At 27.3% G+C, this 19498-nt stretch overlaps 1 protein-coding gene across 1 annotated transcript in view; it reads left to right on the forward strand.

Moving 5' to 3' along the window:
• Positions 1-7517: 7517 nt before the first annotated feature.
• The window catches only part of LOC122515479 (homeobox protein araucan), an 85994-nt gene continuing 74013 nt past the window's right edge, over positions 7518-19498 (forward strand). Inside the window, exons 1-2 of the mRNA XM_043632847.1 lie at positions 7518-7574; positions 8197-8567. Coding sequence (XP_043488782.1) covers positions 8520-8567 — 48 coding nt within the window. The 5' untranslated portion in view covers positions 7518-7574; positions 8197-8519. The remainder of the gene's footprint in view (positions 7575-8196; positions 8568-19498) is intronic.

Raw genomic sequence — 19498 nt, forward strand, 5'->3', positions numbered from 1 at the left:
ATTTGGAGTGTTTCATTGCTGTCTTTTTCCTTTGGTTTTGTGTTTGAACTTAGAACTACGTAAAATATTTTTCTAATCAGTTAAGATTAAGATTTAATATTTCTTCTGTAAGTATTGTATAAAAACAGTGTTTTATTATATTAGATAAATTAATTGAAAATAATCCAAAATTGGTTGAATATTTTCGTTTTTTTTTTTTAAGGATAAAATCTGATATTTTGTAGATTAAAATTATGAATTAATCGATAAAAAAAAAACTTAACAAGTATAGAGAATAATGTTTATTAAAATAAAACTCGTATTTACGTAAATATTTTCATGTAATACAAATTATAATAAATTAGAAATGTTCCGGTCCTTCGTAGTTTTGGTCAGCTGCTTAGGATTAAATACCTGAAGGTCAATTATTGTTCTTTTCAATGTTCAGTTCTTTTAAAAAATACAAAAGAAAAGCGATAAAAAAGTAAGAGATAGTCCTAAAAAAAAAGGAAGAAAAGATTATTACAGAAATAAACAACAAAGAGTATCGACAGTAAGGATTTATGTGAAATTTTTGAAGAGAAGAATAAGAAATTTGTAACTCAAAGCTGTTTTCGTTTTCCAAGGTCTCTGTCTATTATATGACACATGCCTGAGGTTAGCCAGGTATATATATCTATTGATGAACCTTGTCGTCATCGAAGTTAGATCTTTTTGTCAAAAGAATTACGAGCTAACCTGGAAAGAAAAGGAAAAAATGGGAAAGGAATACAAAAGGTACAAAAATTTGTAATAAAATGTTGTAATGAAGTTGTAGTGATCTGTATATAAAAAAAAGTTTTCAACAAAGAACAAACAAGCAAGAATAAATGTATTATGCAAATTTAGTATAACATTTGTTTCATATAATCTTTGTCACGTGGCTCGTGTTTGAGGTTATGTACAAATAAATCGTTTGAATAAAATCATTTTCCGATTGAGTTTTAAACTCATACTTTAAAATAAAAAAATGCGAAATATTACCCGATCGATTAGAAAAGGAGAGGAAAAATGCTGAAAAATAACTGCAGAATAAAATTTATTACGATATATTTATATAAATTGATTTTTAGTGATCTGGATACAAAATAAATAAAAAAAAAAAAATAGAAAAAAAACTAGAATAAACAAATTAAATATTGAATTATTGGAATATTTGTTCCGTTTATCTTTAAATTAAGGTTGTTATTGTAAAAAGTATAATAATAAAATGAATGAAATAAAATTCTCGTGATTTATAAGTAAAATAGAAAAAAAAAAAAGAAAATAAAAAAAGAATTTCGATATTATTATTTACCATAAGTCCATAATCTGATATTTGTGTTTGAAATTAAGGACCAGTAGGAAATATCTTGTCTCTCTTGAAAGTTTTATTTTATTTTATTTTATTTTATTTTTTTTTCCCTCCGTTGGAAAGAATTACGACCGAACTACCGAGGGAAGAAAGAAAAGAAAGAAAATGACAGAGAAATAAGGGAAAAAGGGATCGAATTGTGTCCTTCGTCTAGGTCGGAGGTGGAAACGAGGAAAGAATGCTCAAAGAAAAGAAGGAACTTTCGTAGAAACTAGAGTGCTAAGCGAACTGGTCCGTTTGCCGCCTTATTAACCACTCTTATCGCTTTTAAGAAAAAGAAAAAGGAAAGGAAAAAATATAGGAAGAGGAAGAGGAAGAAAAAAGACCCCTGTCTCGGACACGGCCGTTTAACTTTTACTCGACCAGCAAACAAGTAACGGACATACTGTAGATAAAGATAGGATTCAGTTTTGAAAGGTGTGCTTTTCTTCCATGAAAAGAACTTTTCCCAAACGATTTCTCGCTTAGTTGGAGAAAAATTTGTTTTTCCTTGTGTTAACATAAATGGATTTCTATTGCAGATAATTATGTGATTATTATTGAAAATATTTTGAAAAGTTAGAAAATTTTTAGGCTCGTATTATATACATTTGTCATCATTTTTTTATATTTAAAATTTATGTTGAACGTTTCGACTAAATTAATTATTGAACAATAATTAAATTTGATAATAATTATTCTAAGCTTATCGTAATTATTATTGTTCTTTGTAATATTTATTCGTTAAATTTCTGGTTTTTATTTAATAGAATAGTTATATGATTAACATAAGTTTGGACAAAAATATTTGTGCTATTATTATAATTAATTAATATAATACTCTTCCGTTTTTCTGAAGTAAAAGTTGATGATATATATGTGCAGGAAGTTTAACATTAATTATGTAACGATTTAATGCGATAATAATTCTCATTCGTGTTGCACAAGAATTTGTAATTTTTCATTCAAACGCATACCCATGTATAATATTCCATATAAAATTCAATGAATAATAAATCCGATCGATAGTTGTACAATTTCTATTGTTAATATTCAATGGAGATTGATTTAATTATAACAATTGCACAATTTAATTAATTAATAATACAAATATTATACGAGACTATTATTATTTATTTAAAACTTGTAAATTTGGAAAGTTTAATAAGTAGAAGAAACCATTATCCAGAATTTATTAATCTCCATTTATCAAAATTTATTAATCAAGATCCTATTTTATTAATAATATACAAATTACATAAACAAATGAATTGTACAGATAATTATGACAATGAATTAAATCAAATAATTACAATTTATTAATTTTGTATATTAAAAAAGCATGATAAACATTTTACCATCTAATCTATATATAATAATCAATAAATAAATCAAACATAATTTGTTTTTTATTTACTGTAATCAAAATTAGACAATATTGAAATAATTTTCTATTCATAATATATCTGAGAGAAAATAAAAAGGAAAAAAAACTATTCCGATGCGGACTCTTTGTATGTAAATATTTTTTGTTGTTGTTCAGACACACACATATACACATACACACACATAAAACACATATATACAGAATACTACTATTCCTGAGTCTTCGACGATCGATTATCCAGCACGCGAAGATAATTGCCATAAGAATATATGCGCATACAAAAGACGACTCATAATACTTGATCTCACGGTCTTGGAATATACCTACGCCTTACTATAAATGATTAAAATTATTCCGCTATTTTTTCTCTTCTGCCATTTTCTTTTATATCTTACGAGAAACGATCAAGGTCGTGCGAATATTAGATACCAGTAGAAATAATATAAAAGAAAAGAAAAGAAAAACAATTCAAATTCTTCTCTCGATTGATCTACGATAATATATTATATCGATTGTTAATTGAAATATTTTACAATTTTACAATAATTTCACATTCGACCAATAAAATACAGTCGGCGGCTCGGTGTGTTTACAAAGAAAAAGGAATTACGAAGAAATTCTTTAGATGATGTCTTTAATTTAGTCTCGGGAATAACGATTAAATGATAGCATCATAGTGGTGCAATAAAAGTTTTTTAAACGCGGCACACGTAATTCATTCCACATAATAATAAAACTGAGACAGAGAGAGAAAGAGAGAGAGAGAGAGACAGAGAATTAGTTTCATAGTTGGGTTGCAATTATTTGCAATATCAACCAACGTTCTTCACAATACATATATGAGACACATACACAATTCATTTTCTATATTTTACATCCCATTCTTTCATTCTTAAATCTTTTGACTAACTTACCACACTATACTTAACAATATGTTCAAAAATTCGCAAGAATTTGGATAAAAGAATGAATTTTTATAATTGTGGTTCAATTATTAATAATACTAACCACAACATTCTTGATAATACACATACAGAATATATACACAATTCATTTCCTACATTCCTCACCTCATTCTTTCATTTTCATGTATTGTGAGTCACTAACTCACTGGGGTATACCTAAAATCATACCTAAAAATGTCAGAAGCGAAGCAACAAAAGATGTATTCATTCAGTTAATCCTAATATATGGATTAATCTTCACCTTTTATTCCATAGGGTTTAGAAGTTTTCTAAATTTAACTGTCAGTTAAAATCAGAGACTGTTTAAAAAAATACAACAGGGATTTCAACTTAAGTTTACCTTCAGAATTTTCGGTATTTTCAAATATTCCTAAATTTTATATATTTTCTCGATGTTTATGTTTTTTTTTTTTTTAAAAATCCTTATAAAAATATAATATTTGTCATAAAAATAATAAAGAAATGAAGTTTCTTCAAATTTCGAAATAATTATTCATTAAAAATGATCATCAATTGAAATTAAATATTAAATTTTTCTTCTTCTTCAATTCTTGAGCTATTTTCTTACTGATAATTGATATTTGTTGCTGTTTTTTTTTTTCGAACAAAACGTTAAAAAATACACGTCCAAAGTAGGATATTTCATGTGCCATAATATTGCATACAATAAAATAATAAATTATAATTAAAATAATAAATTAAAATTGCACGCTGAACGTGACCGATTCTTGAGCAATTTTCTTACTGATAATTGATATTTGTTGCTGTTTCTTTTTGTTTTCGAACAAAACGTTAAAAAATACACGTCCAAAGTTGGGATATTTGATGTGCCATAATTGCATACGCTCGTCGTATGTAAATTACGCTGTATTTTATGTAAGGCGACTATAATCTCCCGTAGTAGCGAAAAGGTACAGGTGCACGGAATTTTATTTCATTTAATTTATCAAAGAATGAGAAGACGCCATCATTGATTCGCTGCTTTTATACTTCAACACTTTGAAATCCTAATTTTGAATGAAAGTGACAAATGTTTAGATCTCAACGGGATACCACAAATAAACATATCCCGAACATAGAAACAGCTTGACTAAAATAGTTATTGTGTGGTTTAGGAATACGATATGCTGCCTTATTTATTGTTATAATAGAAAGAAAAGATGGAAAAAAGAGAAAATGGAAATTATTCAAAGAAAAATATTAAAAGACATGGATAAAGTTAACAAGGATGTTGTCAATGGATTACAGGGATCAGCGGGGTTAAATTAATGTTATGAAAAAGCATGCTATTATGATGTTCCTACAAGAGAAGATAAAAAAATATGCTCTTTATGCAGTCACCTTTTCAGTCATCGTCTTATCCCTTTCTTATGGTAATAAATCATTCAAAAGAAAAAAAGAAAAGAAAAAAAAAGATTCGAAAGAAATAGTGATCCTCCCCGTTTCAAGAATTCTGCAGAGAAAAAAGGAAAGGAGAAGGTGTGAAATGAAGGAAGGAAGAAGGAACTCCTAAGCATCTTCATTTTCCAAAAAACCTTGGAAGACCTTTCATGTAATTCTTTTAGATAACAAAGAAATTTCATGCTTTGAACGTATAAAATAGTTACGTTTTTTCGTAACTACGAAATTTTAGGATGAATCATCCGTCTTATTCAATATACAATATTTATGTCTCTTTCCTTTTATTTCAAGCCAAATTCTCACAGTTCGAATACTTTCTCTAACAATAATACTTAACATCCATTGATGGTTGGGATCGATGTATTATTATATTTTACAATAGATCAAACAAAATTTGGACAATCTTATGTCAATTATTTGACGAAAACGAATTTACGATTTTAAATCTGATGACTAATCTGAAAGATTAATTTTTTTTAAGAATGAATGAATCCTTTCTAAAATGTTTGAAAATATAGGAGGGAGGGGCGAGGGAAACAAGAGAAAGAAAGAAGAAAGGAAGGAAGGGAGGAAGAAAAAGGTTGGGGGGTAAAGAGTTAATGATCCGTGAAATTATTCCAAGTGGTTAAGAAAGGATAGAAAGAGAAAGAGAGAGAGCTAATCTTTTAAAACGAGAAGAATCAGCGAGCTAGAAGAATTACCTTCTAGCTAATATGAAGTAAGTATGGTTGAGTCGTCAGTTAGGATGTTCATTCGTCCGAACTAACCGATTATACCCTAGTTTCACAGCGATCATTCATAAGTTAATATCGTTCAACCTCGAATGAGAATGTTCTTGCAAAGAATTAATCTGCAAAAGGAAAAAAAATATAAGGAAAAAAATTTCTAATCTCGATCGTTATTATATTTCTCAGTTTAGACTTTTGATCGTTTGGTCGAAGTAAAGAAGAAGAAGAAGAAGAAGAAGCCGAAGATGAAGAAGGAAAAGACCCAGAAGGGCAGGTAGAGGAATAGTTTCGTATATTGTAGCTTGGTTATTGTTGGTTCAAAATTTCACGGTAAACGGACCGAAGAAATAAGAAAAGGAAGTAAAAAAAATAAAACCACGTGTTTGTTGTTGAACAATAAAACGAGATAAAAGTTAGAAGAAAGTGATACAACCATTGATACGATTGAAATTGATCAAACTCGTGAAAATATTTGGGATCGTTGTAAAAATAAATAAGATGACTTTGATAAAATCGTATAAAGAAATTCGACAAGAATTACAAACTAAAATTACGAAACACGCGGTTTAATTTCTAATCAATAATTCATTTTCTTAGATATTTAATGAATACTACGCAATTCTATGCAAACGAATAATTTTAAGTAATATCAAAATTTTCGAAATATATTGCGGAATGTGAAACCGCAACAAGTGATTGGTTTAAATCAATTAAACAGATATTCTAAGGTAATTGGTTGAGTAATTGATGAATGAAATTAGAGGTGAATAGAGAATGAGTTTGATGCTAATAGAATGTCCCTCGTTAAAGATTTCACGATAGACGAAGCAAGAAAATAGGAGGAGAAGTAAAAAAAGAGAAATAGAGGAAGTGACAGGTTCATAGTTGAACAATAGTAGTAGGATATAAGCCGGAAGAAGGTTGCTTTGTTGTAGAGCAAAAAGAGAGTGACATAGGAGGGGGAGGAAGAAGGTAAATGGAGGGGAGGGATTGGAGATTTATTTAAGTCCCTTTGGCCCGTCGGCTTGACAAGAGTAGGACTCGCGTAAACACACTCGTTCCTCCTTGTTCAACCGTGGCTGTTTGTCCTGCGTACGTTCGAGTAAGTACTCGAGGGTTGCTGAGGAGAAGTATAAGTACTACCAATAGAAGGGGTCAAGAGAAAAAGAGAGAGAGAGAGAATAGAAAGAGTAGGGAAATTAAAAGAAGAGGACACAACAATAGCAGCAACAGCAGCAGTAGGAACGGTAGTAACAGCAGCAGAAGACCAGACCAGACCAGACCAGAGTCGGAGCAAAACAGAAATAGTGGTGGTAATACTGATGATGGTGGTGGAAATATTCGTGGTGGTGGTAGTTGTTTAGTGGTGGTAGCTCGTTTAACGGTAGGTTTCATAGGATTTTCGAGGTGGGGCAGGAAAGAAAATAGGCGTTGGTATTGTAAATAGGCGTTACTCGTGAACAACCCCTTAACCAATGAGAACTCCCACTATAGTTAATGCGACACGCCCATCAGATACCTTAGCGTACTATCAGCGATCCTGATTGGTTGTAGCTCGTTTGGTAGGCGTTAACCTAGCAAGTGGTGGGAGTAAGGTGCTTTCGGTTTTCCTCGCCAGAGGGGGAACCGGGACGGTGCGGAGCGGCACGGAAGAAGGTCGCTGAAGTGGTGTGAGTGCTCGCGAGTCAGTCGCAGACTGGAGTGCCCTGTGAGAGCAGGGGACGGACCACCGACACCAACTGGTATAACCAATCGCTCGTGTTCTCTCGCAAAGCCCAAAGCATTCTAAGTCTGTCCGAATGTCCGTCCCGTCGTCCGTACTTTCTCTCGTTATTCTTATTATTATCGTATCGCACGTATCGGACACGCGTTTTCGGTCTTCCTTCTGCTGCTGCTGCTGCTGCTGCTGCTACGCGACGCGACATTTATTTCATTCTACATTAATATCACGTGAAACTCTACGTAGTTCGTGCCACAAGTTGATTTTATTCTTTTTATTATTATTCATTATAATAATATTGCCATCGTTATTGTCATCAAGATCGTCATCGTCATCGTCATCGTCATCGTTATCGTCATCGCCATCAACAACATCGTCCTCGTCATCGTCATTATTGTTATTATCATTACCTTCAAAGATATCGTTTGATCGAGTTATTGTTCGTTTTAATTCGATTGATATTTAAAATAAGAAGAAGAAATTGATATACATTACGTTTGTATATCCGAAAATACTTATCGAACCTAGAGATAAATAAATAAAAAAAAAAGAAAAAAGAAGAAATAAATAAATATTGTTTAGTGCAATAAAATAACGTGAGAGTAGAAAGAGACAGAGTATGCTTTCTTCTGGGGACCCTTTAGAGCCTAACGGCAAGACGCCCTGATGGCTAGACCATCATTATCCTCGTTACTCATTCGTCACGTCACGAGGACAACGATAACAACAACAACGACAACAACAATCAAGAAGACGACCACCAAAACGACCAAAAAGAAGAAAACGAGCCTAGAGACCTTTAGTGATCGAGTGTTTTAGTGCACTGCGCGAGTGATCAGCACTATTTGTGTGCTATTGTGTTGCGAATTTTTTTTTACCCCCCTCCCACCTCACCCCCCTCGTTTATCGTTCCGTTAGAACAGATCTACGAGGAAGGAACGAGTTTGTTGATACACTCGATCAAGATATGTCGGCCTACACTCAATTCGGATATTCCTATCCGTCGGCTTCCCAGGTATGTTGTTTTTTTCTTTATTGATATTTTTTTACTTTTTGTTTTTTTTCGTTTTTTTTTTTCTATTAACAAAACGAAATTTATGATATTCCGTTCGAAGTGGTTTTTTTGAAAGAATATTAATTATCTTTGATGTATTTTATGCTAATCGTGTCGATGGTATTCTCATTTTTATGAACAGTGTGAAAAATATAGGTCGATTTTTCGGAGACGTATTAGGAATTTTGATCACAGTGATTGAATAATCTAAGATTGATCTATTGTTTGTTATTAGAAGATATGACAGTAATTTGATTCTATTATTTCTAATAATTGAGAGGTAAAATCCGTAAAATATGGTTGATATCATTTTGACGGGGGAATTAGGATTTATGATTATAATGATCGAGGAATTTGAAAATGAAAGAAAATATGATCCTGATTGGTTGTTCCAATCAATCGTATTTATTGATAATAAGTGTAGTGCGTAAATTTGCAATTGGTAAAATTTAAGACAACTATTCGAATATACGAAGCAATTCTATTAATAGTAGTTGTTAAGTATAGTTTGTTATATAAAAAAGTTAATAAGATTCAGAACAAATATTCGGATTTACGTATGATCGTATTGATAGAATATCGTGAGAATGATCTATAATTTATAGATCGTTCGTGAAGATTTGATCATTTAGATCATCCGAATTTCATTGATAATAATTGATAATTTATTGTTTAAATTGAATTCGATATAATTCGTAAGAAAACTTTTAGATATTTGATCGCATCGATCGAAAATAATGAAATTGATTTGCAATATGTATTACGCTAAAAAAAAAAATACGATCTACGATGTAATTTAAATTAATTGTTTATATAATACGTGCAATTTCTAAAACAAATTTCATCGAATTTATGACAAAAATTAGAATTCGTTATGATTAATCATTGTGAAAGATATAAATAATCCGAAACGTGTTGCTAGATAATACGATTGTTCAAATAAATTATTAAATCGGTGCAATGTAAAAAAAACGATCGATAAAATTCGTAAGAAAAATTGTCTATGTTATTCGTCAAAAGATCGGAAAACTAACTGTGTAATGCGGTATTCAAAAATGTGACCTTCGATGTCACGAGAAACCTTTTACTAATAATAATAATAATAAAAAAGGAAAGAAAAAATAAGTAAAATATACAAACGGCGTATAATAACAGGACGAAAGAAGAAAAAAAGAAAATTCGTCAGAAAAATATTTCAAATGAACGATTACGATAGCGCGTGCGTGATTATCGAATAGAAAAATAATAAAATGATCTATAATAAATTATAGGAAAAGTGTGATATTTACTGATGTCGTTTAAATAAAAATAAAATAAAACGATTTCGATAATAATAAAAAATAAAACGAACGTAACACGGAGAGTGGATAATATTAAAAATAAAATTAAAAAGAAAAAAAATGATATAATAAAGAAAGATTTGAGATTTATGATCGAATTGATCGGATAACGTGAAATCGATCGTTGGATCGATTAGTTGCACCTGTCTTTACTTCAGAAACCTAACCGACGGCCGTCGCATACTGAACGTTGTCTTCGCATCTCGAGAAACTTCACGACCATAACTTATAATACCCTAACGTATATTAATAATAATAATAATAATAATAATAATAATAATTTAATTCATAGTTCGTAAAATATATCGATTTCATTGAACTATCAATTTCGTTATGCACTTTTTACAGTTTGAAATCATACGTGTATGAGTCTACATCATTTTTTTTATTATATTTTCTTTTAAATATAATTTGGATTATCGTTTTAACATACTAATCAATTAACGTGAGATTTGATATATATAAGTAATTGAGATGAATATTTTTTATACCACATTGGTATAATTGTTATTTAATATTAACTCGTTATTCGATACAATACTTTTAAGTGAAGATAGTTTTTTTTCTTCTCTCATTTTTGTTCTAAACAAGAAGTTGAAGCGAGATTTGCATTAGGATTAATCGTATCGGTTTGGTTAGATTTTTTGGATCTCATTGATTTATTATTTATTTTATTTGTTATTTATTATACTGTTTTCTATAATCAAAATAATTAACTTCGGTCATGTAAAAATTTATGAAATTTTTTAACATTTGCGTGGAATTTATTGTTAATTGTTTATAATTATTTTTGTTGAATACGATTAAAGTATAATAATCGTTATTGTCGTATTTAGCAATTTTTTTTTATTAATTGTTTATTAATAAATATATTTGTTAATGTATAATTGAACGTATGTGTCGCTCAAGTATAAAATTGATTATGTGCGTTAAACAATATACGGGAAAAATTTACTTTATTTATTTATCGAAATCATTCAAAATTCTTGTCAATTATTAAGTAGTGTCAAATGTTAATTATTAATAAATTTATTGACGTTCATTTAATTAGAATAAATTCGTAAGTATATAATACACGAGTTTTTAGATTATCATATTAATTAACTTAACAAACTAGAAAATATACAAAATTATTTTCAATTACTAGTTAATATTAATCCGAATTATAAATAAAATAACAAATAATTTGTTTAACATTAAATAATATATCAATCAATGCATAAATCAGTTATTAGAGTGAAATTATTAAGTTCCGAAATTGATTAACCGAATATAAACAGAAAACTGAGCACAAATTTACAAAACATTCCCCATACAATTAACACCACTTGCAAACAATTATTAATCTTAATTCTAAACAGAAGAACAAATTAAATTTCAATTATATTCTAATCTGAAAAATTGAGTACTCCAAAAAATTGCACACCAAATTCTCAGAAGTTAATCAATTAGAATAACGAGCAGAGGGGGGAAGGAGGGTTTCAATAATCGTGTTTACGTTGCTTCAGATAAAACGAAATATAACAAAACAAATAAAATGTACAATCCGAAGAAGCTTTGTTAATCATTCGAAAAATAACGTTTAATTGATTAGTCCGAGGGAGGGAAAGAGGGGAAGGACGAATCCGTTGACGTTGAAGTTGGGCAAAGACGTGCAGAGCTCGTTGAGAATAGGATAGATTTATCGTGCTAATTTTACTCCCCCCGAGTCGAAGAGTAATCTCGAACTAATTTAAGTATGTTGACGTATCTACGTTCTCTCTCTCTCTCTCTCTCTCTTTTTCTCTCTCTCTCTTTCTTTCTCTCTTTCATATATGTCGCTTCACTCGCTATAATCTAAATTTATCTGAGCTTTATTAAATTATAACGCAGTCCTACTTGCTTCTCGATGTTTATTATATCACACGATACTCTTATTAGCCTAATAAAAATGATAACAAGAAAAATATTTATTATATAATATATTTTTGTATATCAAAATGTATAATATATCATTTAAGATATTAATAATAAATTATAAAATTATTAATTTTTGGTTTTGTTTTGATATAATTTATATATATATATTATAATAAATAATAGTACTTATTAGAGTCTTCTAATAAAATTGAAAACACAAGAAAAATATTTAATATAAAATATATTTTTATATACCATATTATAATATATATATTTATTTATTATTTAAGATATAAATAATAAGTTACACAATTATTAATTTGTTTTAATATAATTTATATAAAATAATATATATATTATAAAAAATAGTATTAAATAAATATTGATAATATATTTAAAGTTAATATCTTCTTGTTTTTATATTATATTTCATTTAGGGTTTTCTCAAATTTTTTTCATTGGGCGACTCCCTTTTTATTCGAACAAATATTTTCACGACCATGGATATAAATTCTATGTTATCTTCTCTATCACTATCATAATTTCACAGACGTACTACAATCTATGCCGAACTGATTTTGAATTATGTCCCAGATAGTTTTGTTTTTTTTTTTTGCTGAAATTTTATGCAACTAGCCTTCCTCCCCACCCCCTCATTATGTGGTCGCGAGTCGCATTTTGAAAAATTTTGATTTAAATAAATAAATAAATATTCATATAAATTGTGTAATTAATATAATAATAATATCACTTCTAAGAATATGTGCATTAAAAATAAAAAATAGACGACTGGTAAATTGATCGAATTACATTTTCTTTGCGCTATACGACGTTTTATCTTTTTACTGTGACTATAATATCCATAATTTTGTTATGCTTAAGTGGATATGCGAAATGTATTATAAAAAGGAAAAAGTGCGCATATGCATTAAAATGTTTCGTTAAGTTTGTTTAAATTACACGAGATAAACTAGAAAAACAAGAAAGTAACGATCTACTTATTTGTCAATTTGTTTAAATTAATGACAAATCGAGTGAATGTCGGGTAATGAGCATACCTGTTGCATAGTTTAATATAATTCCTTCCGCTCTAATAATTTTCACCGTATTTCAAGATCGTAACTTGTCAAATCTAACCAAATTTATGTTACATTAATTATAACGTTTTAGTTTTTTTTTTATTCGATATGATTAAAGTTAATGTGATTCATTATAATGTTGCTTAGAAATGTTTAAAACAAGTATTGCTTAAAATGACAGTTTGGAAATTCACTTTTCCCGACGTTATCTTTCTATCTAATATAAAAAAGTATCAACATCATTTATAGGTTATGTTTAACATAACAATTTATTTAATCGGTTACAATATTGAATAAACTTAACGATTGGCAATATTTGAAAGAAATAATTTGGAATATCGTAAACAATTAGTGTCCTTCCAAAATATCAGTTTCTTTATGTTTTTATAAAAGAATATTTTGTTTTACTAATTAAATACACTAATTAGGAATACTATTCAAAAGACATTGTATAGAAATTTCTTAAGAAAAATTTTGAAATATTTTCAGAAGTATCACAAATAGAAAGTTTTTAAAAGATTATTAATAGAAAAAATCATTTAGTATTGTTACATTATCCGAATTTATTTCTCCTAAAATAATGGAAGTTTTCCGTTTCGACGTTATTTGTATCCAATTATCTGGATAATATTTAATAAATTAAAAATAAATAAATTAAAATAAAAGAAAAACACTTTTTTCAAAGGAAAATCTTTGAAATTTCATTAAAATATCCTTTTGTTTTTCATTCTAACGTTACCTTTATCTAAAAATTCTTATAATATATTGATTATTATTTATATTTGAGGTTATATTAATTTTATTACTAATATCGATCGGAAAAGTATTAAACAAAAATTTCTTGGCAAATAAATGCATTTAAAACCACCTATAAAATATCATTTCTCGTTTCGTTTCAACGTTATCTTTATCTATCAAAAGATTACGTTGGGCGTAGACGCGTTGACAAATAAAAAACCCTTCTTGACGTACGATCTTATTCACCATTGTGACTGCAAATTTATTCTAAGATTAGAAAAGAAAAGAAAAGAAAAAAAAATAAAAAAGAATATACGAAAAAAGAATAAAAAAAAGAAGAAATAATAATAAGAAGAAGCGAGAGAAGAAGTAATAAAATCGAAAAAGCATAACGCGCATGCGCCAACTGAAGAGTTGTCCGAAAATAAAATAAAAGAAAATAAGAAAAAAAATAAAGAGACGGAAAGAAAAAAAAGACAAAGAGAAAGAGAGAAGAGAAGAGGTAGAAAATAATAAAAAAAAAAAAGAAGAAAAAAAAACAGGACGTGCAAATAAATAATGTCCGATAAAGGCCGACGCGCGCAGAACTGTTCCCAGGGGTCGCGCAGGTGCAACTGCAGGTTAAAACGAACAATAATACGGGTAGTTCTGCCCGCATCTTTCTACGAGGAAGATCCGTTTCGAACGGAACAACAAATTTACAATTACTCACAATATTTCGCTGCATAATAATTATACGATCAAATATTTATTACACAAAGTAAAATTCTAAAGAAACAGCCAAAACAAATATGGCGTCTAATTTTTACAATTTCTTCTTTTTTTTTCTATTACAATGTTTATACAATGTTGTATAATAATATTACATTAAAATAATATTTTATGTACGATTCAAAAATTATACGAACGATTTTATACAACATAAATTTTACGAGGAAAATAAATTATTGTTATTATTATATAATATAAAATATTATAAATATAAAATTCATATAATATAATAATTCTTTACATACTTAAATATTTTTTTCTACACTATGAATAAGTATTTTACTCTTTCTTTTTTATAAGTTCTCTAAAAAACCTATTTTAATTATAATATTTAAATTTTGAATTAAAAAATTGAAATATATCAAACGCATATATAAGTACGTTTATTTAATTTATTTTATTTGATAGTATTGAATTGAAATGATAGCATTCATTTACGTAATGTCGAGCATATCGAATGATAATTTAATTAGTAAAATAGAAATAACTTAGAGCACACAAATAGTTATCACTGTTATCATATTGAGTTCATTAATCATTTCATTTAATTGATATTTACAGTTCTCGTAAAGTTTCTTACTTACTTGTCTAGATTACTCACATAAATAAATAAGGAAGATTACGTTGCAGGTATATTCTATTTTAGAGCACTGATGCTGCATTATGATTTTTTATGACATGCTTTGCTCGTAAAAACGTCATGTTCATTTAATCGTAATACTTAATCCTGATTAATATCTAAATATGTATATAAATACTGTAATGTGATTAATAGATTTATTATACACGTGTCAACAATATTTTTATACATAAAAAAAAAATAATAATGAATATTTATATTTATTATATATATAATATATATTATTATATTATAATATTTTTATTATATATTATTTTAAAAATAGTATTAATAATATATATGCAAAAATATTATGAATACTTTTTCATTTGTTTATCAATTTACAATATTTGTTTGAATTTTATTTTTCGTATCGTGTTGCACACACAATTTAAAGAAAAACATATTATTTTAAAAGATAATTATTTTGTATTCATTTGATTATTATTGAAACTATTTATATTTGTTTAATAGAATCATTTTTTTTTATTTTTTTTTTCGTTCCCATAGATTAAATATAATTAATGACAATTATTGAAATGAGGATATTTTTAATCATTCTGCAAAATACTTATCATTAACTTGCTAGAAAAAAAATAGCTATTATTATAAAAAACATTTTTATTAAAACATACTGGTAATCATTTGTCATTACTAATAGCTAATAGATAAAAATATCTAACGTGAAATAATAAGTATAATTAACTACAAATAATAGGACAAAATATGTCAAACTGACAGTTAAAATATATTTAAAGTATCTTTTAATGATATTATTTTAATATCATTTATTTAAATTTAAAACAAAATATAAAATATATGCACAGTCTAAAGGTATTTTTTTAAACTAAGTGTGAATCATTTAACAAAAAAAAACATGTTTAAATAAGAAATGATCGAAAATTAGCAACGTGTTTCGAAACTACTACAAAGTTTGTGCCAAAATTTCGTAAATAATTTAAAAAAATGTATTAATACTTTTCCAAAATACTCTATACTCTGTTTAAAACAATTTTTAATTTTTATTATAAAATATTAAACATTCTTTTGACAAATTTCATATTTGAAGCAAAAATTTCTTAAAATATAGGTAAGGTTAGTAAGGTTAGGTTTTGCCGATCTTATAAAAAATATAATTAATATATACAAAAAATTTATCCAATCTTCAGATTTTTAAATTGGCACATACTTTCTGAACAATCCGACATATAAGGTGTCCCAGAAATAATATAACTGATTGTTGGTCAAAAAATTAGAAATTATTATTTTGTAAATATTGGTTAGGGGAATAAGTTTCTTCATATTTTTTCTTCTCAATCAAGTAGATAGATGGCAGTAGTGCTAAGATCGTATAATTTTTGTAATATAATATTAACCAATTAGCTATAATTTACAAGTAAATTCATCATGCGGAAAAAAATTGTTACCAATTGTTAATTAAATTGTATTATAATTTCAGTTAATACTAAAATGTTTCTCCAAATGTTTTAAATATTTTCAAATGAGGACAATAAATTACAAAAAAAAAAAAGAATATATTCATAGTAAAAAAATAAATTTCTAACTAATAACTTATATGAAAATATTAAAAAGTACAAAGAAACATTTTATTCGATTGAAATATAAGAAAGAAAAAAAGTTCAAAATATACAAAATATAAAGTGAAAGTTAAATAAAATTTATTAAACGATCAAATAAATCATAAAAATAATTTTCCGTGCAATAATATATTCGATAAATCAGAATAACTATAATAAAAGTTTACAATATACTTACTGTAAATTTGCATGACTACTTATTTCGCATTAGTATATACTTAACTTGGTATATAATCGTAAAACCATTGACCAAAGTACACGATCCTGGCATAGATAGTTCGTAAATTTCTTGTTTACGTACAATTTGCATTGATGTTCGAACGTTAAACTATCGTGAAAAACAAAATAACTAAATAAAAATAAAAATGAAGAGATAGAATAAAAATAACGGGAGTTAAATATAATGTTTTTATGCGAAGCTATTTATATTGCGAATAGGGGAGAGATAAGGATAACAAGTAGCCGTGTCATTTAAAAGGAAAGAATCGTCTTTTAAGTCGTTGCTCGTTTATTCGATTCGTACGAAAGATAAGGGATAAGTAACAAATTAATACTAATTACTTTGACTCTTCCTCTTTGCTAGTTCTGTTAACGTCCTATTTATAAAACATATTTTTATTACAAATATATAAATACATAAATACGTATGCAATTCAAAAAAAACACAAAAACAAAAATAAAAGTACAGAAATTCGCCAACACGAATACAAAAATATGAACATCAAGTTATACATAAAAAACCAACCGTATGTAAACATAAATACTCACACATACAAACGTAAACGCATACATTTATACACACGTACGAGACAAATGAAGAGACATATTGAGATATATAATATTTATAATATATTTAAATAAATATATACATATATTGATACACACACTACTTGCTTTCGTTTTACTTTATCGCGAATTCTAACGTATTTTATTTATATATAAGAATATAATATTTCTAATAATTCTAGGTCAAATTATTACATGTATATTTAATATCATTTATAATACGTTATTTATATTTATACCTGTATTTCAAACGTTAAAATGTACACAAAATGAATATTCCAAAATAGTTAACGATTCTAATGTAGCTCATGTATATATAATAGATCGTCAGTGCTAGTAACGTTCAATTAAAGTTTAAGTTTAAATTTAGTGTCATTATTTATTTTACAATTAGATTTAAAATAGAAATCGTTCATAGATCTAAATGATTAATTCTATTTGTTGAATTTTAAACAATTTTATATCTATTATTTTTTGTTCAATATTTTTTCATTCAACTTATTTATATTAAAAATTGTTTTATTTAAGTATGGATTTTTTGACTGTAGTTATGTTACATTGTGCTGATGCTATAAAATATTCATGTCTAGGAACTATGGTATTAGTTCTTGCTTTATACATTCTGATCTGTATAGACGAAGAAAATTTTAGTTTATTAATGAAGTATCTTAGTTGTGTTCCGTAAGAAAACGTTCGGTAAATATATTTTATTTTTAAATATTACCCTAATTATTATTACCTATTTAATTAATTAAATGTAATTATATTATTTTTTAATCATCATTATCGTACGTCATAGAAATTGAAGATCTTCCATTTAAATTGTTTTTCGATACAAATACTTTTTTTTTCTTCTTCTAAATATCAAGAATTTTATATTAACTGATAAAATCAAGCATATGTCTAAAAAAAAAATAATTTATTTTTAATTCTCATCAGACATTAACAAAATAATCCCCCGTGCAGACAATATACATTAATATCTATCAATCTAAAGCTATTACTATAAATTATTCATTTTTATTTACAAACTACAGCAATAATATCTCCCAACAAATGTTCGTAATTTTAATACGAAAAAAATGACTACGAACGTTGTATCATCGACTAAATGATTCCTCCATCGTTCTTCATCAAACCTACTCTTTGAGATATCATGATTGAAGCATCTGTTCACGAGCACTCTGCTAGTAATACCGATATAACGCGAATCGTGCAACGGATATGTCGTGCTGCGCCACATAATTACGGCCCTGGACACGGAAGCACCTCAGTATATCTCCGTATATATCACTTTTCGGAATCGTGCCTTACATTCTCTATCCTTTTCTCTCTTTCTATCTCTTTACGCACCCTTTGAAACCCCTTCCCCCTCCCCTTACCCCGTCTCCCTCCCCCCCTTCTATCTTTTCCACTTCTTTATGAGTATATGTATACGTTACCTCTTTTTTACTGTTTTTTTTTCTCCCCTTTTTCTCGCGACGTTCACGGGTATAGTTATCATATACTGATCAGTCTGAACAAACGTTGAAAAAGCGACGAACCTTGCTAATTACGAACCACTATTATTATACTAATTTACTTCTGTCTTTGTTTATCTTTTTCTTTTTATGTAGATTTATTTCTTTTATTTTTTATAATTTTTACCGGCAATTAAACGAACCGTCGAATGTATACATGATTTGAATTCATTTTGATATTATTTGTAACTGTAATTTTTTTTTTTCAAATTATTATTTAAATTATTTGACAGTTTAATTATAATTAGGACAGAGTGAGTTTATTTCAGGTTAGGGTTTAGAGGTTATGTTCGTTGCTTTGGTTATTTCTTTTAAGAATTAAGAGACTTAAACGATTTGGATTATTTGTAACTGAAATTTATAAGATTATTGTTTAGATAATTGAATAATATTTTGTTAGAATGTAGAGGATGATTTTATTTCATATTTGAAGAGTTCAAATTTGTAATTCTTTTTTACTTTATTGAATTTTAGTATTTATTTATATTATTATTATTAATATTACTATATTATATTGTTTAATAAATTTCTTTTGAATTTAA

This window comes from Polistes fuscatus, unplaced genomic scaffold (genome assembly GCF_010416935.1).
Source record: "Polistes fuscatus isolate 324 unplaced genomic scaffold, CU_Pfus_HIC Scaffold18, whole genome shotgun sequence".
Taxonomy (NCBI): domain Eukaryota; kingdom Metazoa; phylum Arthropoda; class Insecta; order Hymenoptera; family Vespidae; genus Polistes; species Polistes fuscatus.